The 23,902-nt window shown below is 41.5% G+C and overlaps 1 protein-coding gene across 1 annotated transcript in view; it reads left to right on the plus strand.

Annotated features, from left to right (window-relative positions):
• LOC117806424 (glutamate receptor ionotropic, NMDA 3B-like) overlaps positions 1–23,902 on the plus strand; it is a 116,672-nt gene that overhangs the window by 50,417 nt on the left and 42,353 nt on the right. Inside the window, exons 2-5 of the mRNA XM_034675365.1 lie at positions 4,219–4,919; positions 13,916–14,412; positions 18,575–18,846; positions 19,576–19,812. Of these exons, the coding sequence (XP_034531256.1) occupies positions 4,219–4,919; positions 13,916–14,412; positions 18,575–18,846; positions 19,576–19,812 (1,707 nt within the window). The remainder of the gene's footprint in view (positions 1–4,218; positions 4,920–13,915; positions 14,413–18,574; positions 18,847–19,575; positions 19,813–23,902) is intronic.

Genomic DNA, 23,902 nt, shown 5'->3' on the forward strand with positions numbered 1-23,902 from the left:
AACTTTTTTTGGCTCTTCTATTGTCCTTTCATTGAACCTGTTGGTGTAGCTATAAGCACCTCAATTTTATCTTTACTGGCAGTTTAAGTTTTGTTTGTAAGACGCTTATAAATATTAGATGGTCAAACCCAGCAGATGCTCTTTCATGAAAGTTGTGGACATAAAGCAAGAGAGCTAACTCTTTGGTGTATTAAACTTGGTGTAGTGGTAAAGTTCAACTAAGTTTATTACAGCAGCTCACATCACCACCAAACTGAACATACAAAGAGAAAATAAACACTTGAAACATTGCTGAACATCATGTACAGTGAGGAGCGGATCAACAGTTTGAAAGATCCAACATTAGAAATGTTTTCAGAAGTGGAAGCAGGGGTGTGCCCAGACTTTTTTGACCAGGGTAGCCCAACGCCTGGATGAGGACATAAACACATACACAGTGGGGGCATTAGGCATGGGCCGGTTACCATTTTCAAAACCACAAAAATTCCCGGGGTATCGTTCCTAAATTATGAGCTATTGAAAAAGTGATGCCTGTCCATCTGCTGCATTTGATATAAAGAAAGCTACTAGCAACCTGTTGCAACACAGTCCAAATAGCTGGTTTAAGCATTATGTTCTGCCTCAGTCAAGGAAAATAGCCAATCATAGCTTTGAATTTTGGGGTGGTACATGGGTTGGCTTATCAGATTTCAATGATTGGCTCTTACATACTGCAATGTCAAGGCTAGACTACAGAATGTATAATAAATGGACTTAGTATCCGTGACGTCACCCATCTGTTTCTGAAGGGCTGTTTTGAAGCCAATCATTGGCGGGTGCCATATTGGAAACGCTGAACTCAACAAAACTTCATCAGAGCGAGTGTGGTCTTTAGTCTTTTTCACTAACAGCTACATGATGGCCACCTGTCAATTATGTTAGCCATGCCCTTATTTGGGCAAAACTTGTAAGTTTAATATCTTCAAAAGTAATGAGTTATAAAATCCTGGCTACCCCTCTGGCCATGGCCCTGGCAGACTATCATTTAGAGCACCTGTAAGGAGATTTTAGCTGATTTAGAAACATAATTAAAACTGATGCCACTTTATGAGCTGCAAAAGCAAACAAGACCATCAGGAAAAGGAATGACTGTATACATGTTTTTATTTTTCACACCTGAAACTTCTGCCGCAGGGTTGATGTAAGGGATTTATAGCACGCTGCAGAAGCTGCCTTTTTCTATTTCTACAACAAAGATTCACAGTGAGTGATAAGTTTGACTTTTTTAAAGAAAGCAAAATGAGATTTTGTTACATACTGGGCAAGATCTGCAAGGAGTTAACCAATACCAGTTTGTCCACAGGGGGCGCCAAAATCAAAACAAACTGAAAGTTCCTCAGTGGAGCTTTAATCTCTGAATTTTCCAGCCTACGTCAGCCCAACACCAAACTGTATCGCAGGATTCTTTCCTTTCTGACAAAAAGCAGGCTGGGTCTGTAATATCTTGTGCAAAACTTGGTCAGGAATAAAATTATCAAGTTATGGACTGATTTCCCAGGGTTCATTTAGGCACAGGTCAGTCACTTTAAAGACCTCTTCCTAAAGGTAGTGGTGAGTGAAATGAGACAGGACCAGGAAGTCCTGTTTTAATAAGTGAGTGAGTGTTTGTGCGACTGAGTTTTACCCATCTAGAAAATTAAATGCCAGAATGATTCAGTTTCCTGTACAGAATTAATCTACAAAGTTTTTCTATTTTCCAGAAAAGGCTGCACTATGGTTAAGTTTTGAACAGATAACACTGTGCTGTTTGTCATATCCTGCTGCATTGTGTCAAATCAGCCAATTTAAATGAATGAAGTGTCTGCATTCTCCATCAGACTTGTATCTTCAACACAGAGCTGTAAGATTGAGTTTGCTACTCTTTAGTGACCTTTTCTACCTCACAGTGTTGTTTTGTGTTTTATTAATGCACGCTACTTTCAGGAAACTTTGTTTAAAGTTCAAGGAATCCTGTTTGTACCTTCAAGCACAAGAGAAAATGCTCTCTGGGGAGTTATTGCCCTAATATTTCACTGGAATTAATTGTGCCAAAACACGGAAATACAGGCAAGAAGCCTCTGCGGTGGTAATAGGCAATAACTCCAGAGATGTGCTTTTTTAAGTTTCATTGGGTCCACTTTGGTGCTTGTCACATTCGATTGCCCACAGGGTTTTTGAGTAAGTCCCTCTTCAAAACAGCGAAAACAGCAGAGTGCTTCCCCGTCTTATGGGCTGGAACTCATGTCTTAAGGAAAAAGGCTCAGATCTCCTTATCTCTCCCGAATCACATCACGACTCCTACATCTGCCTCCTCCATTCACTCTAATTCGCTTTCTCTGCTAACGGCAGCGACTACAAATACCACTCCTATAATGGCACAGGGGAGCTCTTATTATTATTCTCACGTCCTCGCTCTTGAAGTAATTCTACTGTTGTGCTCACAGTGAGTCGCTATGGATAAGAGCGCTGGCTAAATGCCTCAAATGTAAATGGAATTGTAAAAGAATCTCCCTCAAAGTCAAGGAAATTAGAAGTCAGACATAATTGTCAGGGCGAGGGGAAATAATAAAATAAGACTGCTCTGAAACAGCTGACACAGCTGTGAGATGTATCCCAGATGATTTTGATTACGGTTAATACGACAATGATATATTTAGTAACAGTCCGTCTTTGGTTTTCTAGCAAGCTGTACTCACTGACTGTCATTTACAGCATTTTAGATGTCTCATTTTTGTAGCTTTTAGCCTTTTTATGTACAATTTATTCAGGAACTTGAGATAAGCATACATTAACATTTAGCCATACATTAACATTAATATTTAAATGATGTATGTCAAAGATGGATCTTTTCGAGTAAAATGAGAGCAGTTAAAGATTTTCTCACTAAGTCCTGCAGCTGCCTTCAGGCTCTGTTTTGATCCTTTTCATCACATTTTAAACACTCAGAGTCTTTTGACAAAACAAGCATGATGTTACTTTCAAACCCAGCGGTAATATCCTAAATAAAACCCACACCTGTGGCAGGCAACGCCTTCATATCTCTATTCTTTTATGCCACCTGCTGTCTTCACCTCCACCTCCGCCATCTTTCTGGCCCCCCTATTGAGTTCAAACACAGATTCCTATTTTCACTCCCCCCCCACAAAAAAACACACGCACACTCCTAGCTCCTTCCGGGAGACTACGCTTGCTGCATTAATTCATCCATGTCTTTGCAGACTTCACTCAAATATTATTTTTCTTACTCTCTCATGGGACTCGAGGACTTTCAGCAGAGGGCCGCACTGTTTACTTTGTACTCCCGGGTGGGATATTTCCATTTGAATGAATGTGTGTGTTGAAGTTTAGTTTTGATACCTTCAGAGACATGTGAACGTGCCTCTATGGAGTTAAGAGTATAGATTTACTACGATACTATAGGTGTGTTTGCACATTATGAAAATGCAAAGAGATGTGCCAGAGGGTATTCACGAGCTTATTGAGTTGTGCATACTTTTCATCTCAGTTCAATAAGTTGCGGTGGATCTTAACTTAAGTCACGTTAAGCTTAACTTTGTGCTCACTATATAAAAGCACCCCCCCTCAACCTTGCCTGGAGCACTGATAGGATGAAAAATGGAAAGAAGCCCCAAAGGAAGGAGGGGGAAGGTCCATCTGTGAGCTGCATTCAAGGACAACAGTGTTATCCACTTTGGAACAGTATGAAACAAGCCAGTGTTTGCAGCGGGGTTTGGGAAATGCTGGGCTTCTGGATGAACTGTGGATCCTAGTGTTGTCTTGCCAAGCCAACTGTGATGTTGCAGATTAGATGCGAATCATTGACTCCTTGTTTGTATCAGCACCACTCTTCTTATTCAGGGTGAGAGATAATGAACAAATGTGACGGATTGCTTCTGATCATCGTTGAGCTGAATTACTGCAGCAACAGGGATTGTTTTGTAACACCCGGCACTCATAAAAGCTGCGTTTAATGTGATTGTATGTTATTCAGCCCCGAGGTGTTGGCTATATCTATTAATCTCTGTTTTGATCTTGTTTTCTGTTTTCCCTCCTCCCTTTCTGCTCTCTCCTCTGTGGACTCTCCTCAATCATTGTGCTGTTGTTTTCTCTCACATTTTCTCACTTCTTTTTTTGTCTTCACCTCTACCTCCTCCTCCTCCTCCTCCTCCTCCTCCTCCTATTATCTGTCCTCTCTCATAGAACCGATTTCACCTGCAGATGTCAGCCCGTGTGCCTCCATCTACCCTGGGCAGCATGCTGCTGGCGGTCCTGCAGGGGAAAGACGGGGACAGGGACAGAGGAAGCCGGGGGGAGGACAGCTGGGGTGGAGCAGCTGTGATTTGCCCCGGGTGGGAGGAAGGAGGTGATGGATTGCTGTCCCACCTGCAGATGCACAGCGGTACTTCGTGGCATTTATGGGATATCATCAACTTGACCCGCATCTCTGGGGGCGGCGAGAAAAGAGGGGATGCCAGCGAGGAGAGGAGAGAGGATCAGAGGGAAGAGGAGGCTTTGAAGATCCTCTCCACCCGTTTTCTGCGCTCCCCTTCTCCTATCTCATCTGTTCTCCTCATGGGATCTGACCCCGAGTGTCTCTCCTCTGTCCTGCGGGCCGCTCAGCGCCTCGCCCCATTGCTTCCGGCACTGCAGTGGATCATGGGATATCCCTTGTCTCCGGATTCTCTTCACACTCTAGGAGGTCCCCTTGGACTGTTGGCCTATGGGGAGGTCGGGCGCAAGCCAATCAGCTTCTACATAAGGGATGCTTTGCAGTTGATTGGTCGTGCGGTCACTGCAGCGACCATGGTGAGGCCAGACCTTGCGCTGATACAGAACATGGTGAACTGTTTCGACAAACCAAACCGACACGAGCTTCCCTCTTCAGGACAATACCTGGCCAGGTAGATGCACACTCTGAACACACTCACTCATTAAACAGGACCACTTCACTCAATGAAAAAAAATACAAGTGTTCTCATTTACTTTTGCAGTATTCAGAGTAGAGCTGAGTAATTTTGATTAATTTTGTAGTCATTAGCCAACTATCCATTTTGGCTCATAAGAGTAACAGGTATTAACTTCTGTGTATTATAAGCCCTGACAAAAGCTGACTTGTTTCTTATACACCAAAACAAGACTTTAAAAAGCAATCACACAAAGTCTGTCCCTTACAGCTACTGTTTAATTTGCTAGAGAAGAGCTGTATGCTGCTAGCAGAGTAGTAATGATTGTTCCAGCTAGCAAAGTGTTAGCAGTCAGTGTTTTCCAGTCACACATTTAAAGGCTGAATATTATAACAGGGATCTCAAGTCTCACAAATTTGGCTTGAGTCACACACGTTTCAACCTGTTCACACGCCACACTTTGTATTTCTCATGCACAATAATTACTAGGGCAAGGGCCACCAAGTTGCGCCGCTTTTCCTTCAGAATTAGTTTTCCATGCACCAGCTAATAAAAAGAAAGAAAGGGATATAGCTACCCAACAGCCAATCAAAATAGCAATAGCATCACTGTATCTGGGTAAAACAACCAAACAACGTTACGTTCCAAAGAAAAGGATGCACATGCGCAATTCAGACTGACCGCAGATTAGAAGACGAGGTCTGTCTGCTTCCAGTTTTTTTTATTCAGTGTTAAAGTAATCAAAATTAATAATAATAATAATAATAATACATTTTATTTATAACGCACTTTTCATTTCCAGAAATCTCAAAGTGCTACAGGCACACAGAAAAAACAAACTTTTAAAAGCAGTACTTAAAATCAGTTAAAAGCCTCTTTAAAGAGGAAGGTCTTTAAATGTTTTTTAAAAGCATCCACAGTCTGTGGGGTTCTGGGGTGGCTGGGCAGGGAATTCCACAGACGTGGTGCAGCAGCACAAAAGGCCCGATCTCCCATGGTCCGGAGCTTGGTTCTGGGAGGGTGGAGGAGGTTCTGATGTGGAGTGCGTGAGTTCCGGGTTGGGGTTTGCTGGGTGAGGAGTTCTTTTAGGTAGAGTGGGGCGTTTCCATAGATGCACTGATGGGTGATGAGTGCGATTTTGTAGTTGATTCTTGCGGTGACGGGAAGCCAGTGAAGTTCCACTAACACTAAATAAAGCAGGTTATTGTTAAGTATAAGGATAACTCAAAACAAAGGAGCTAAAGAGGGGCTCAAAGCCGAGCTGATGCATAGGTTAGCCTATTTTGTGTCTTAGCACGCACAATGGTTTTCGGATGCATTCCTTCAAAAGTTCTCTACTACATATACTGAATGTATATGTAAGAATGTAAGCATGTACTCAGCTAGCAGAAAGTGTTATAATGGTCAAGCTAGCAAAATTTTAGCATTAAGGGTTTTCCAGTTAAAAATTTGTCATTGTATGTTTCCAGAATTTAAAAAAAAGGAAAAAAACAACGTTAAGTGTTTCTTGTTAAGTGTGAGGTTCTTTAAAGAATGTCATGAGAGGCTGTAAGCTGAGTTTACCCTTATTGTTAGCTTAGCCTGTCTCTTAAGCCGGTTTTAACCTGCGTCAACTCTACATTGTAGCCTACGCCAAATAGTATTGTGACTACACAGAAGCCTATGCACGTAGCCTGGCGTACACCTGCTGAAAAATTTAACTATGCTCTAAAATGACGCAGACCATCAGCCCTGTGATTGGTCCACTGGGGAGCATCGTATTTCCAGAATCGCTATACATGAGCCGCACATCTCCTCTGACGTCTCCTCTCTGTTCTTCTTTGCAATAATTTCTGTTTGATTAACTGCTGCTCAACAGTAGAAACATAAACCAAACTTTAGTGCTCATACTGTGTTTCAGTGCACAGATCAAGGCAATAAGACTAAGATAGACATAGTATTATATTCATGAAGGTACAGCTGTTAAATAATCATAGTATTATGTAAGTGGAATTCTCTTTAATTGCACTGGGTATTGTGATCATCAGGGGTAGGAAAAACAAAAAGGCATTGGGATATCTTGATTAATTAAGATGTCCTTATCAATACAACAGCTTTTAAATGTGTTAATGTAATTTAAGTCAGCTAACCCCTTAAAGATAACCTAACACAGGGTGATATTAAATTAGTGGCAAGGTCAAGATTAAGGCCAGTCCCTGAGCAGCACTTTCCTGCTGGTCGAAAATGTCAGCAGCTAATATGTAATACATTGCCTTAGGGCAACAAAGGATTAGTAGTAGTCTGGTCAGGAATGGATCTGATCTTGAATGGACTCCATCAACTCTGCAGCCTCCAAGTGACTTAGAAGTTCTTAGTAAAGTTCCCAAAAGTGCACACATTTGAATCACCAAATGATATATGGCAGACTCTGACAAAAAGCAATTAAATTCTCTGTTCACACCTCTAAATTTATGTCAGCTTGTTAGCTTTCTGATTGACACTTTGGCATATTTTCTAAAGCTGCTAGCTGCACTTGTTGTACTGTACGCTCTGGTTTGTTGCCCTTGTCTGTCCTCTGCACCGTGGGGGTGTAGCCTTCTGAGTAGCGCTGTCATACAGGGGAGTGGGAGGAGGTCTTTATGGCATACAGATTCACAGACTGAAACCAGGGAGTTTTGCCTGGTTCTTGTTGCTACTGCTGCTTCAATCCCTGCCGCTTTTAAGAGGGCCTCTGACAGCTTTCACTGCCTCTGTCAAGGTGCGGCCTGTGATAACACAAATGTGCACGCGAAAAACTGCATTGAAATATATATCAAACTACAAATGCTTTCACTTAGGCAGAAAAGAGATCCTCGTGTTTGTACACAGCAAAAAAAAGAATGCTCAGACTCAGATTACAACCCTTTTAACAGCACATGTGGCTGACTCTGAGTGATGCACCAAAGCACCATAAACACCATGAATGCCATAAACTCACTAGACAGTTAAATACCTGTGCTCTGCCAGACATGAATATTTTTAAATGCTGCAGTGGATACAACAGCATGCTTCCAACTTTTATGGCCATGTTGTACTAGTGAGGGAAGGATTTGTGGTTTGAGTGTGGCCCAAAGCAAATATTGAACACACACAGGTGCCTGCCAGCCGAGAGCGATCATCAACACCACCCACATAATCACAAGTTGGATTCTCACAGTGTTCTCTCCTTCGAAAGCTAAGTAGAGCCTTGGGATGCCAAAACAATTTTGTATGGAGAGCCAGAGGCAGATTCAAATGGAGTGGGAGTTCGGTTACAAAGCAATATTATTGGACATTTATTATCAAAGTTGAAACAACTTTATTAGGTTTAATGTGATTAAATTGTACATTTTCATCTATGCTAGAAGCTTGGTTTTATGGGTAGCAATGTCGGACTGTCAGTGGGTCCAGCACTTTGGTCCACACTGAAATAATTCATCAACTACTGGACGTTAATTTTAATTTGTGTGTTGTGTAGAGAATAAAGCCTGCAATTTGGTAATTGCCTGACATTTCATGTAGTACCACCTCAAGGTCAACAGATTTTGGACAGATGGTAATAAAAGTTGGTACTTATCGAACAAAATAGAGTGACTCTGATACCAGTATTGATATTTGACTTACTATACTGCCTAAAATGTAGTATCAGGTATTGGCTAGTATGCCATTCAATCTACCAATCAGATCAGGAAACTAATTAACCTCCCAGAAAATCAATGAGCTGTACATAACCCTGTAAGATTAACAACATTGTGGTGCAAATAGTGATTGTTCTGTAAGTCAAAGCTATGAAAAGTATCCGTTAATAATCTGTTTTTCTCACAATATAATGTATATTTTGTAGATCACAAGGGTATCAGCCTAAAAATGCTATCAGAACTTCACCCAAAGTTGATGGATATAAACACCTCAGGGGATCCCTTATCTTTCCAACAAGAGTCGAAATCACATCCAAATAGAAATCTGCCCCATATTACTGTCTGTGGCACCTATTTCTCAAACACAGACACTTTGCCAAACCATTGGCATCTTAAACAGACAAAATATCCTCAAGTGTCTGAGTGAGATGGACTTTTGGATATGAAACTTGTGGTTTGATTTGATCCAAAAGTTAGACAGGAAGAAAACAGATGCCTCCTTAAGCTAAGACTGAAACCCACTACACTTCACTGTGGTACTGTTAGTGGTCCTTATTCATGCCAAATGCTAACTAGCTCCAAAATGAGCAGGAGCACTCTTTCTCAAAGTCTGTGTTGCTTAATTGATTTTGTTCCAATAGCAGTGTCACTGACTTTATTAAAGTGATATCAGGTGGACGTTTGTCATAGATTAATCCTGAAAGACCAGGAAGTGGTGACAGCATGACGTACTTCAGCTCATATAGCTAACATTGCACGTCACGCACATGTATCAACCTCTGATCTTGAGATATAAAGGTGAAGCAGCAGTTCTAGAAACTGCAGTTCATTGAGTGTCCACTTGAGGCTGGCTCTAGAAGCAAAGGAAGCCGCATACACACCCATTCAAAAAAGCTGATCTATACAGCAAAAATAAACATGTTTAAAGCCTGTTGCATAAAACGCCTTTGGCCTGAATAGCTAATTTCTCTATCCACACACACTGTGCAGGTGGTACATCTTTTTAATAACTCATACGTTTTGAAGATATTAAGGTTACGTGTTAATAAATTAGGGGCACAGCTGACTCTAATGACAGGCAGGAACTATATAGCTGCTAGCAAGGAGACTGAAGGCGGCCTCAACACCACCTCTTTGTCTCTTGTCTTGGTGTTGATCAAAAGCTCAGCTGAGTCAGGATTTCTAATATGGGGATCATCATCGATAGTAGGGCTGAACGATTAATCGAATTCAAACCGACATCGCAATGTAATAGAATGCAATTATCAAATCGCAAAGGCTGCGATTAAAAAAAATAATAATAAATTCATGTACACAGACGCAGCCTTACGTGACATGCATGCAGTAGGTGGCTGTAATGCGCCTTTCAGCTGATTTGCCAACGGCAAAAAAACTCAGAAGAACGAGACACGTGTGAGCGGGGGATGAAGAAAACAACTTAAGCCACGCTAAGTTTTGATTTGTTGTTTTGTTAAAAATGGCCTCAGCAGAAGAACCGATCATATTGGGACGTACAAAGTAATCAACACGCTGAATATCAACATGTGGAGCAGGCTTATAAATAATCTCCGCAGATGCAGAATCAGTGAAGACCCAGACAACAAGTGGATTTACTGCAACAGGACAACTGAACAGAATCATATTTAAGACTCACAGTGTCCAGTTTTCTGTCTACTGGTTCTTATTTAGAAAAATAAGCATGTTTACGTGGTCAGGTGTCAGTCAGGAGCGCAACCGGGTCAGAATCAGTCCGGCAGCGGAGAAAAAAGAGACCTGTCACTCAGCTGCAGCCCCCAGCTGAGCGTCTCCGCTGTGAGCAACACCTTCAGTCGGCTGGTTCACATCCAAACATGCTATAAACTGAAAACACTTGTTTGGCATAATTTTGTTAATTAGTTGTGGTGATCGCTTACAAGACTGCAAGTCAAAGGATTCAGTAAGTTTACAACTGTAATTGAAGTAGATAAATAAACCGTCTTTCATATTAATTCATGCTTCATTTGCCTTTATCTTAACAGAAGTCTAGCCTATGAGAAAGAGCAGTTTGTGTATAATAAATCTGATATTGTTTATTATAATACAGATTGATTTATTACTTGTGTTTGTTGAAAAATACATGAAGAGGACCTTGAAAAAATAATCGTATACTAAATCGCAATAGCAATATTAAGGAAAATAATCGCAATTAGACTATTTTCCAAAATTGTTCAGCCCTAATCGATAGGCATAGAAACTCTGCTTCAGAAAAAACAGGGTGATGTCACAGAGACTACGTCCATGTTTTATACAGTTTATGGTCCTGCTATGTGACTACTTCCCTTTCGCACATTACAGTTAAGGTGGTCAAACGATGTATTATTCTGCCCTAGTTCCAATGATATACAGTAAATATGGTACTTTCAGTAAGGCCTAAAAAGCATGCTAACAGGGTATACCAAGGTGCTTTATGGTTCGGCATAAATGGCATGTAAATAGGCTTAACGAAGATGATTACTACAGTAAATATGGTTCTTTGTGGTTAGGCGAAAATAGAATGTTAACAGCTGTTATTAAGCTGTTACCGCATTAAATATGGTACTCTTTGGTAAGGCATAAATGACATGCTAACAGGCTGAACTAAGAGATATACCATAGTTAATATACGTAATGTAAAGTTGTTACATCATCAATGTTAGCATTACTTAACTTTGCCTCAATAGAACCTTTCAGAGTGGTTACTGTAGCTATAGATTTTAGCCTTGTTTTAGTTTCTGCAACAAAGAAAATTAGTAATTCACTTGAACTTCCTCAAACTTCATCAGGACACCAGAGAAAGTCACAATCTCTTTGTGGAGGTTCAATTAGGACAAAGTCTATACTATCAGAAATAACAGTTTATGATAGAGTCCTTCCTAATACAGTGCTAGTGACCTTTGTTCTTGGCCTGTGAGAGACTGATAAAGGTTTTTTTTCTATCGCACCATTCAAACCGGTCCAGTTAGACACCATGCCCTCCAGTGCGCTCCCTGATTCTTATCCGTCCCTTGCAACAGCCAGACATGCCAATGCTCCAGAGAGCCCCTACAAAGCTCCAGGAAGTGAGAGACTTCCACATGGAAAAGGCAATTAACAGCTCAATGCCCAAGGGACAGAGTGAGAGAGGCAGGGGAGGAGAGGGGATGTCTTGAGATATAAGAAAGTGAGGAAGGTATGAGGAAGCCAGGGTGGCCACTTTTGATGTGGTTCTACCGAATGTCCAGAATAAAAAAAAAATCCCATGGTGCTTATTCCTCTCAATACATTAGAGGGAAAGGAGAAAGTGGTCAAAGACAAACAGATAGATAAAAGACAGGGGAAGTAGGAAATGGCTAAAGACAGAGGAAGAAGGAACTTGTGTGGGAAAGGATGTGAGGCAGGAGAAGAAGAAGAGAAGGGAGGGAAATTGATAGAGGGTTGCTGTTATCAGAGTGAGATCTGTCAGTCAGTGCCATCTCACTCGGCATAGCTGCCACGCTGATTTTATCTCCCCTGAAGAGATTAAAACCACTGAAACAAGCAGACCTCGTATCAACCCAAAGATACGAACTGAGAGGGAGTAAACTTTCCCCCAAACTAAAGGAGATGGAGCGATAATGGAGTGAGACACATGCCCAGCACTCTCTTATAGAGTCATCATTTAAGGGCCACTCTGCTGACATTTACTCTGTGAGTGAGTAAAGCAGGGCCAGGTGTTGGTGAGGGGAAGCCATCGCTCTCTGACACCCCTAGCTGACTTATCAACTCGCTTTGACATCCAGAGTCATTCTTTAGAAGCAGCCTTTGGCCCGGTGAAGCCAAACAAAACACACAACACATAACAAAAAGGTGATGCTGGCGTTAAGTGAGGCATTCTTTTTACAGCCACGCTCTTATCCGGGTATGATCTCCCTCTCCTATCTGAAGTTCTTATCCCTAGGCATGAATCCAAAAGTGACACAAAGTGCAGAAAAACGGGCTTCATAATTTCTATTCAGATAAGAGACGTGAAGTGAAGCCTAAGTGTAATTTTTTGTGGCCAGCCGCAGCCACTACGGTATAGTATATGAGTCTAGAGTGGGTTGGCTTGATGAATCTGCTGTCTATGGGATATGATGATTCAGCCGAGCCATTACCATGAGTGATTTCAGCTCAAGGCAAGGCTAGCACTTCCGCTTTATGGTCGCAGAGGCAGAAGGGGCTGCTGATGAGGAATCATAAGTTAACGCAAAATTGGATGGGTATGACTTTCAAATCAGAGGCTTTTTTCAATCAGGCTTTTGACAATTACGGTGCAAGGAATTGGTTTGTGAATTGATATTGTGCTGTTCAAGGAAATCAGAAGGAGGATTATGAACAAAAGCGCACAGAGAATACACAAAACATGACATACTTTGTCGTGTTGTGCCATTATTTCTGTTGTGCGGGTAGGCTTTAGTCCAGGAAAGCCTCAGAGGTAAGGTTAATGAACCGCATGATCAATTTAGCTTTCATTTTACTTTGCATATCCCATATTTTATAGAGAAAAGGCTCCGGCAGCAGTTTCCATTCTGTGCTTGTCAATTTAGTATTTAGCTTGAAGAGAAATGAATAACATAGAAAGAAAGTATGAAACAAAGAGCAGGACTGAAAAGCTATTTTCCTGCTCTGGGATAAAGAAAAAAAAGCTACGGCTTTAAGAACCTTTTCCATTAACTGAAAGGAAAACTTGCCATTTCTAGCCTTGACCCAGACACAATCAACAGTCCCTGCACGGTTCAGCACCCATACTGAATGCAGTGATCCCTGCATACTTTAACATTTAAACAACCACCCCATACGATTTACAATGACCTCTTGACAATCCCCAACTAATCAAGACATGATCAAACAGCTCTTGTATGGCTTCACATCGAGATCGCACCTGGCGATGTCTGGCATGATCAGATGCTAAGACATGAGCTAACAATCCCTTCACGGTTCAAGAGGCCAGGGCAGATTTATTTGTGAACTGGGATTGCTCTTCCTAATGCATTCCGCCGTAAAGACCAATGTGGGGACACCACGAGTGAGGCGAATAGTAATGACTGTCTGTATGGACCGGCGGACAGGAAGGGACTCTCACTGCACCGCATTAACTTTTAATTATGACTTTCTGGGAACCCATCTGAGTCTAGACTTGCAAAAGCTCCACAACCAGACCATACATGTTTGCACCATCATTTGAAACAGTCCCCCTCTTTTTCCCTGGGTTTCTTTTCAGGGAAAGTTTATTGTTGTTTGTGACTGCAGGCAAGATTTTCAAACTGTAATAATGCATTGAATTTTGCTTTTCAACCAAGTTCCCCCTTGCTTATTTTCTGCATGTCTTTCTCTTCCCTTGAGGTTTCTCTCCAACACTTCCTTCACCGGGGCCACAGGCCTGATCCAGGTGGAAGCTGACCTCTCCCGGGTGTTCTCCTCCCAGCTCTTCCACATCTGGAGCCTGAAAAGAGGCGCTCTAGGTCAGCCAGCTTGGGTCACCGTAGGCCAGTGGACACGAGGCAGGCTGGAGTTGGAAGGGGGGATCCTGGGGCTGGTTGGGGGCTTCAGGAACAGCCAGGGACAAGGTCTTGGAGCTGGGGTGAGGGGAGGGGACGGCCAGGGGGACAATACCAATGGAGGACGCTGGAGGCCAGGATTTTCTGTCGAGGGACATCGCCTTAGAGTGGTGACGCTGGTGGAACACCCGTTTGTCTTTACGAGAGAGGTGGACGAGGATGGATTGTGTCCAGCAGGTCAGCTATGCTTGGACCCAAGAACCAACAGGTCTGAGTTAATCCAGGGTGTCTTCAACCAGCTGCACAACCCAAACGCTTCAGTTACAGAATGGGAGGGAAGTGGTGAGTTTTGTTTTGGAATAAGTCTTATGAATGTTGTAGTGCCGTTTTCTTTAAAAGCACATTCCCGAGAACACTACAAAAGAAATTTCTAAGTTCTGGGGGGACAGGCCTGAGTTGGTCTTTATGAAAATTTAAACAGCCTTGTATGTTGAGTCTTAGATCTCATTGATCTGTCACTGGCCATATTTCTACAGCTTCTCCTAAAGATTGGAGAGGATTTTAGAAGCAAAATCAATGAAGGATCAAGGCAGGTCTGTCCAGTTCAAAAGCATATCCAGTGCATTGTCTAGGGGTTTAACTCTACAGCCACATGAATGAAGAGCATTGAAGGCGTCAAATCAATATGAAATCCCAGAAAAAGAAATATCAAACACAGTACCTTACTAAGGAACTCAACACAAAGCCCCAGTACAAGAGTGAAACACAAGGCATCCAAACTTTCTTTGTCTCAAACTTGCAGATAACAAACGTAAGACACTAATGGAAGATGACATTTGTATTGAGGGGAGATATTATTCAGTTTCTAGTGCTTGAAAAGTATATGCATAGTTGTAAAATACATGGCAGTGGGACCCCCTTCAATATACAATAATTATGAAATATTTGATCACAAAATTCCATATTCTCCTTGGCAAAACGAGCAAAGACCTGTGCCAAGCTTGAAGAGCGATTGGCATACTCCTTAATATGTATTGACTGAGTTTGCAAAACAAGGTTTGCCAGGGAGATCAAAATGGCAGAAAGTTTAAGAATTTATATAGCAGTGTGTCCATCTTGCCAACTCCTTTCTCTCCCCTTAAGTCCATCAAGGTTTGATGCATTTTTCTGGCCAAGGTTTAACATTACGTAATATTTTTCAAGCGGGGCTGCATGGTTATGACCAAAATGATAATTTGATTAATACTGAGATCATGATTATTAATCCTGATTATTTTTCATGTTAGGGACACATTTTCCCTTTTTATTATTTGTTTTAAATATGTACAATTAAGCCCGTAATTATTCATACCCCTGACAAATTTTGAATTAAAGTTACTTTTATTCAACCAGCAAGGTTTTTCTTGATTGGAAATTACACAGGCGTCTCCCAGAAGGTAATAAGACGATGTACAAGAGGCATCATTGTGGAAAAAAATATTTCTCAGTTTTTATTCACATTTCAACAAAAAGTGGCAGGTCCAAAATTATTCATACCCTTTGCAAACTGTCACAGTCTGTGGGAAAATCCAAAGTTCTACACCATTCTAAATAGTCCAAGCTGTTCTAAAGTATCCTATTTACCCTGATTCATTGGGAACAGCTGTTTTAATGAACTCAACAGGTGAAAAACAGCAGCTCTCTACAGTTGGTTTGTGGATAGTCATTGATAAGACTAAGGAGCTCTCTGAGGACCTGCGGTTGCGCATTGTGGATGCTCACAAGTTAGGAAAGGACTTTAAGGCCATATCTAAATGTTTTCAAGTTCCAGTGGCTACAGTGCAAAGTATTATTAAAAAATACAAGACGTTCCGCACTGTGGAAAATCTCAGAGGACGTGGTCGGAAGCCAAATGTGAGACCTGTGCTGGCCAGGAGGATAGGGAGAGAGGTGAAAAAGAATCCAAGATCACCACCAAGGCCATCCTGGTCAATCTGGGCTCTGCTGCTGGCAACGTCTCAAGGCAAACGGTCCAACAGACACTGCGCACTGCTGGGTTCCATGGACACAGACCAAGGAGGATGCCACTTCTCCAGATAAGGCACATCAAAGCCCACTTGGCCTTTGCAAATGCTCATCTGGACAAAGAAAATACTTCTGGTCTTCTGTTTTATGGTCGGATGAAACAAAAATTGAATTGTTTTGCCACAATGATGTATTCTTCATATGGCGTAAAAAAGGAGAAGCCTTCAACCCTAAGAACACCATCCCCACTGTCAAACATGGTGGTGGGAACCTAATGCTTTGGGGGTGTTTATCATCCAATGGACCAGGGAACCTAATCACAGTAAACGGCACCATGAAAAAAGCACAATACATAAAGACTGTCAACAACAACATCAAGCAGTCTGAAGAGAAACTTGGCCTTGGGCACCAGAGGACATTTCAGCACGACAACGACCCAAAACACACAGCAAAAGAAGTGAAGAAATGGTTAGCGGACAAAAACATGAACGTTTTGCAGTGGCCCAGCCAAAGTCCTGACTTGAATCCAATTGAGAATCTGTGGAGGGAGCTAAAGATCAGGGTGATGGCAAGGAGACCCTCCAACCTGAAAGAGTTGGAGCTCATCGCTAAAGATGAATGGGCAAAAATACCAGTGGAGAAATGCAAAATGCTGGTCAGCAATTATAGGAAGTGTTTGATTGCTGTAAATAGGCAATAAAGACTTTTCTATTGATCATTGAGAATGGTATGAATAATTTTGGACATGCCACTTTTTGTTCAAATATAAATAAAGGCTGAGAAATATTTTTTTTCCACAATGATGCCTCTTGTACATCGTCGTATTACCTTCTGGGAGACGCCTGTGTCATTTCTAATCAAGAAAAACCTTGCTGGTTGTATAAAGGTAACTTCAAGTCAAAATTTGTCAGGGCGTATGAATAATTTCAGGCTTAACTGTATATATCCTGCATCTCACCCATTAACAGAGCTGGATAAGACAAAACATCTGCCCTGGCATTTTTTGCCAACATTGACCCCAACATTTTTTAGACTATAGCACCAAATAGCATCATTTTAGATTCCCTTTTATGATCTTTGACCTCATTTTGATGAAGAAACTGTTGAACAAAAGACTTTGACTTGCAGTTGAGTATTTTAACAGTGTGATATTATAGCATATAGTTACAGGTGTAACTTTTCTAACAGTCTTTCGGCACTAACCTTTAAAACAGGAGGACTTGGACTTATAACTTTGTATCTATATCTCAAAATAACAAGGACCTATGAGTTACTCACTGTTAGCCATGCTATCGTTAGCGCATTACTGCTCGTTAATGCTCGTTAATATTGCAACTTTGCTCTCTGCTCACTCCGTCCCTCTGCTTCACTAACACACACTTGATCCTCCTGCGCTCTATCTGCTTTGCTGCGCATGTTTTCTTTCACTCCTAGTTAATAACTGCTATCAATCACATTTGGTTAATCAATTCAAATTCAAATTTGATTAATTGTGCAACCCTATTTTCCTACTTTTTAGTTTTTTACAGCACTCAAGCACAAGTGTCCCATAAGAATTTTCATGATCCATCATCAACATTTTTGGGCAAATTCCCAGAAGTGTAACCCAAGCACTTCCAGTTTATGTATATGAATAACAGAACAGTTGTTATATATAGCAGTGGTGTCCAAACTTTTTTCAAAGAGGGCCACATTTGATGTTGTCAGAATACCTCAGGGCCAGTGGCTCCTACTGAGACTTAGGAATCATAAAAGTTATAGATGAACTCTATTTAATATCAATTATTTTAAACATTTTCTCAATAAAACAGTAACTAGGAAGTACTCAGTTCCCTTCAAGCCACGTAAACTTTATCTTCTTCTGGAGGAAAATATTTTTCATTAGGGTCGGGCAATGTGGGAAAAATATTGTATCATTATTTTTCTGTCAGGATCACAATCTGGATTTCATCACACTTCTTTGCATGTTGTTTTTAAGACTTTTCTGACCAGCAGACAACATTTTCAGAACTAAATAATCATTTTCCTGAGTTCTGAACATTTTTTATTCATAAAATTTTTCCTTTTCTGTACAATTTCTTAATTTTGATTTTGTCTTGTGTCCTCTTTTGTGTCTTCTGAACTCTTAGTGTTCATCAAGAACATTTTCACATCATGATAAAAACATTAATTTGAAAACCTGTCAGCTTTAAGAGTTCTTGTGTTTCCTCCTAATTATATTCTTGCAGAATTCCCAGAGCTTTTGCTTTATACAAGTAGTCCAGATTAAGCTTTTTGAGAAGTTTCTGGATTTACTTTAGTTTTATTTGTGTGCTTGAAAGAAACTGCAAATGTACAGATGATTCAGAAAGTGATTAATTTCTGTGCTATAAATAACACAATTTAAGATGGAAGCTTGGGGCCATAAATAAATGGACCTTGGGCCGCGATTGGCCCCCGGGCCGTACTTTGGACACCCCTGATATATAGTATCATTTCATTGTCTCTTCTCTCTTGTCAGAACTACCGGAGGATCTGAGAAAGTGCTGCTACGGCTACTGCGTCGACCTGCTGGAGAAGCTGGCAGAGGACATGGGATTTACCTTTGACCTTTACATTGTGGGGGATGGAAAGTACGGAGCACTGGCTGGGGCAGGGCGCTGGACGGGGCTGGTCGGGGACCTGCTGAGTGGCACCGCTGACATGGCCGTCAGCTCTTTCTCCATCAACTCTGCCAGGAGTAGAGTCATCGATTTTACCTCGCCCTTCTACTCCACCAGCCTGGGCATTCTGGTACGATTGCTCCAAGTCATCATTAGTTTGTCAGAGCTGGGAGTTTGTATTTTAATGAATGTAGAAGACGTGGGGCATGTCCCGAAAATATACAACATTGTGACAACATAGCAATCCTCAGTTTTTCTTTGATTTGTCAGTCTCTCTCTCTTTCTCTCTCTCTCTCTCTGTGGCTGACTCTATTTCAGTATGATGATATGGCCTACAAATACTTAATTTCACCCTGACGCCCCGCTCACCCGCTCTCCTTGTGAGGAATGGGAGATCATTAGCTGTGAATAATTAGTTTGCTGCATTTTCAGTGCACGTTAATTATGAAAGTTCAGATTTAATGGCAGTTTAAGAGTTTATTAGGAGTTGAACAAGCATTTGGAAAAGCCATCTTAGCAGAGTCCTCAAACATGCTGCAGTTACTCTTTGATTTCTGAACATCTCCCTCTGTGGCTGACAAACTGCAGTGCATAATATGATCTGACAATATGGCTCCATTTGAAAATGAGTACTCCATTATTTAAAAAGAGATCTTGCCCTTCCAAAATGATGAATAGTACATAATAACAACAATGTACGCAATTTCTGAGAAGCTTGTTATGCCCAGGAGTGTTTGAGCAAAGTTTACAGACAAGATACTGAAAACTTGAGGGTGAATTTAAATCACAAATTTGCACAAAATATCAAGAGACATCAACTGTATCAGGCCAGTTTCTTACAAATGTTTTTGACCACTAGGTTCGTAGCAGAGACTCCGCAGCCCCTATTGGAGCCTTCATGTGGCCCCTCCACTGGTCCATGTGGGTGGGTATTTTCGTCACGCTCCATCTCACCGCGCTCTTCCTCACCTTGTACGAGTGGAACAGTCCCTTTGGTATGACACCCCACGGCAGGAACAGACTGCGTGTGTTCTCCTACTCCTCCGCCCTCAATCTCTGCTATGCCATACTGTTTGGACGCACTGTCGCTACCAAGGTAAACTACCTCTCATCTGTGTGATAAATAGGCATCATGCTAGGTGGGGAATAGAAAAATGCAGAGGGAGGAAGGAGGGAGATTTGCATTATGGGATAGGGTACACAAACAGAGAGTCGGAAGAGGAAGTTAGAAGGGAAGAGGGCATGGAGAAAGAGGATAAAGATGGAAAGGGAGGGGGAAAGATGGATAGGGGAGAGGTTAAAAAGGTAGGCAGTGATGAAGTAGGGGGCTGCAAGGAGGATAATGCACATACAGGGAGGGAGAGGGGAAAGGGTAAGTGGGCCGACAGAGATTGAAGGAGTTATGGTGAGGATGATGGGGATGAATGAAGGTGGAAAAAAATGAAGCGAGTAGAGGTTAACTCCCCGAAGAAGGCACAACCAAAGTTGAAAACAAGAAGGCAGGTGGAAGAGAGCCAGCAGGGGGTGGAGAGGTCAGAGGGCAGATCAGGAAATGGGCTCAAAGAGAAGGTAATAAGGAGGTTGACAGAAAGATGGCGAGGCAGGGTTGAAAGGGTAAGTGGGCAAGCAGAGACGAGAAGAGCAACACAATGAGTGTGACATGGAGATGGGCAGACAAGGATGATGTAAAGGGGAGAGGGCAAGTGGGTGGGCAAGATGGAGGGCCAGGCAAAAAAATAGACTGGCGCTGGAGAGACATATGCAAGGCAAAAGATACCCGGGAATGAATTGAAGTCAAATCCAATGACTGCAGAAAGTGTGTCCATTGAAAATATGTTGCTAGGTTCAAATAAATCCCTAAAAGGTCTCATATAATGTTATTTTTAGCATTTGCCACAAGTTGGTTTTTAATCAAGGTTTTAAATTTGCTAGCAAAATCTCAAATTCAGCCTCTGGAGAATCTGCAGCCTCTCAATTTCAAACCTCATTATCCATTCAGTAATCTGAGGGGTGGGACGCTGTGATTATGAGGCAATGCGCTGATTGGCTGCCTGAATGTTGTCAAAAGGGGTAGAGTGCAGATCTGAGTAGAGAGATGCAGAGGCAGAAAAACACCAACACAAACATGGCAAGCGCTCCAGAAGACCAACGCCTGTACATTTCATATATGATCCTGAATCTGACCCTTAACTATAGGAGGAAATGTTGCAGCTTAAGTTATACTAGTGTTCTTCCTACTTCCTCTTGCTTTTTGTGCGTAACTTTATGTGGTCAGCTCATGTGGTCATAGTTGAAGTAGAAGAGGTTAAGTGGTTGACAGAAACGAACAAATAAGCACCAACTGTAGTTTGCAAGTTGTTAAAATAAAAGACAAGCATTGTTTTCTTTGGTCCCTCAGTGCTGGGACAGAATATAAACATTTAGTGGGCATGTCTGGCTTTAACCTTTGACATCTTAACTCTGCAACACTGATGAAAAATAACAATACTGTTTGAGGAAGCTGAATCACTCTAGGTGTGGGAGTCAGAGTTATTTTCCAGGTATGCAAATCACTCCTGTCATTACATCAGCACAGGAGCCAATTCAAATCACCTTGCAGAAGCTGTTCCCAGTAGGTGGGCTAGGTAAACAATGAAGAGGCTTCTTCATTTCCACACTCTCAGGGTTGCTCAGCTGGAGTTTGACAAATTATATAAAAGTATAAGCAAGGAAAAAAGTGCTTTACATTATATGAGACCTTTAAAAGATTGAGAATACCTGTTTTTCTAATATAATTTCAAAGCCTAAATACATGAATGTACTAACTGTCAGATTTGACTGATTGTGTCACACCCACTGTCACATAAAAGCACATACCCAGCCTTAGCAAAGATCAAAAGCATCTGTTTTCAGCATTCTTTGTTTTTTGAACTGCAACACACCGTGTCAAAATCCATCATTATTATATCTTATGCTTGCTCTTCAAATTTTTAATATGGCACATACTGATAATATCTCAAACAACATTTGTTTTACTTGTTTCCATCCATCCTCCCTTGCTTAGTGAGCATGCTCCCAATCATGATACTTCTTTAAAACACATGTTCAGACTTTGTCCTTTGGAAGAGGTGCAAATGACTTTGGTGGAACGTAGGCCAAGTGATTAGAGAGACCTTCTCATAATTGAAAGGTCACAGGTTTGATCCATACAACTGGCAATGTGTCAATTAAAAGGTTGTGTCCATTAGCAGACTTGTGACCTGTTCAAATTCCCTTGAGCAACACTCACAACCTCTACGTGCTGGGTTTGAGCCAAAGAGTCATGTTTATTTAGGCCGCAGAGAAGACAGTCGGAGACTAAATGAATTGCTAGACTGCTAATACGGAATATTACCATGGAGTCACCTTTATTGTAGTGATTCGATTTAATCATTTAGAAAGTCTTCTAAAACAAATAAGTCCAGTGGAAACACACTTTTAGAAATGGGCTGGCAAAAAATATTCAGCCAAACCCGACCTACAGTAATCATGTATTACTTTACACATATTTGCACACAATTACTGTACTACGTAGTTATATTTGTCCAAAAAAAGTACTAGATTTTCTCTCTTTACACCATTTACACATTCACAGTGTAGTGTTTCCCCACTTTCTGGAAGCTTTTCCTGGATTCTAGTGGAGGATAATGTAGCAGCTGTGTCGTGCTCTGCACTGGATTTGGTTAAACACTTTTGCTACCCGGGCTAATGCAACAACAACGGCACTACATTTGCAAAACATTTGTTTGTGCTCAGTCATTTGAAAGTATAAAAAAGGGTTAAAATGTGAACAAGTATGTCAGCTAAGATGCCAGATGGTGATGTTGTTAAAATTACATAACATCTTACACTTCTTCTAACAGAGCCTACTTCAAATTAAGCTAGCCCTTAAAGGTGACATATCACGCTTTTTTCATCAATATATATTGGTCTAAGAGGTCCCCAAAACATGTCTTTAAAGTTTATGCTCAAAAAAACACTTTGAAATCAGATTTTGGCATGCCTGAAAAGCCCTCTTCTTCAGTCCTCCTCAGAACAGTCTGTTTTCTCTCTAACCACGCCCCCTCAGGAAGTGGGTGTGGCCTCGGCTGTCCAGCATGTTGATCTAATGTTTACATGTTGGCTGAATAAACACGGCTGCTCAGAGATCACGTTACTTCAACCCTCTGAATCTGATCCAGAATCTGATCCTGACGGAGAGGCGCCTGCAGCAGGACCTTTCTGAAGGATTGGTCACAGATTTAGTGTTTCTTGTTGTTTTATTTATCAGTATGTAGACGTGTGTCTTGGTACACAGCTACGAACATGTAGCTATGTGGCTATGCTAACTAGCGCTAGCACTTATCCATGATAAATAAAAATCATCCCCTAGATCTTCAAATCTGCAGACGTGGGGAGTAAAACCGACCTCTGCCAGAAAGGCAGCGGGACCTTTTCTGAAGGATTGGTCACAGATTCTGTGTTTCTTGTTGTTTTATTTGTCAGTATGTCGACGTGTGTCTTGGTACACAGCAACAGCTACAGCTACAGCTATGGTAATGTAGCTATGTGGCTAGGCTAATTAGCGCTAGCACTTATCCATGACAAATAAAAATCATCCGCTAGATCTTCAAATCTGCAGACGTGGGGAGTAAAACCGACCTCTGCCAGAAAGGCAGCAGGACTTTTCTGAAGGATTGATCATAGATTTAGTGTTTCTTGTTGTTTTATTTGTCAGTATGTAGACGTGTGTCTTGGTACACAGCTACGACATGTAGCTATGCTAACTAGCGCTAGCACTTATCCATGATAAATAAAAATCATTCTCTAGATCTTCAAATCTGCAGACGGGGGAATAAAAACGACCTTTGTGTTTATTAAGACAGCCTACAACTAGCATGCCTCCCTCCTAAGCTCCTTGTTAGCACACATTTGTGCAGGGAATGAAAAACGGAGGGGGGATTCAGTATTATTTTATACAGTCTATGGGCTGAACAAGCTCCGAGCTCTGACTCCGTGACAGACCGGATATTGTTGTTGCGTAACAAAAACACGGAAGTCTGAAACGGCTCGTTTCACACACATTTACAGAAAGGTGTAGAAATCAGAACAGGGGCAGAATGGATTTTTTTCATTCTCGGGGGGTTTGTAGACATGCCAGGGAAACATATTTCAGGTAGAGAACCATT

The sequence above is a fragment of the Notolabrus celidotus genome, chromosome 22 (genome assembly GCF_009762535.1).
Source record: "Notolabrus celidotus isolate fNotCel1 chromosome 22, fNotCel1.pri, whole genome shotgun sequence".
Classification (NCBI taxonomy): Eukaryota; Metazoa; Chordata; class Actinopteri; order Labriformes; family Labridae; genus Notolabrus; species Notolabrus celidotus.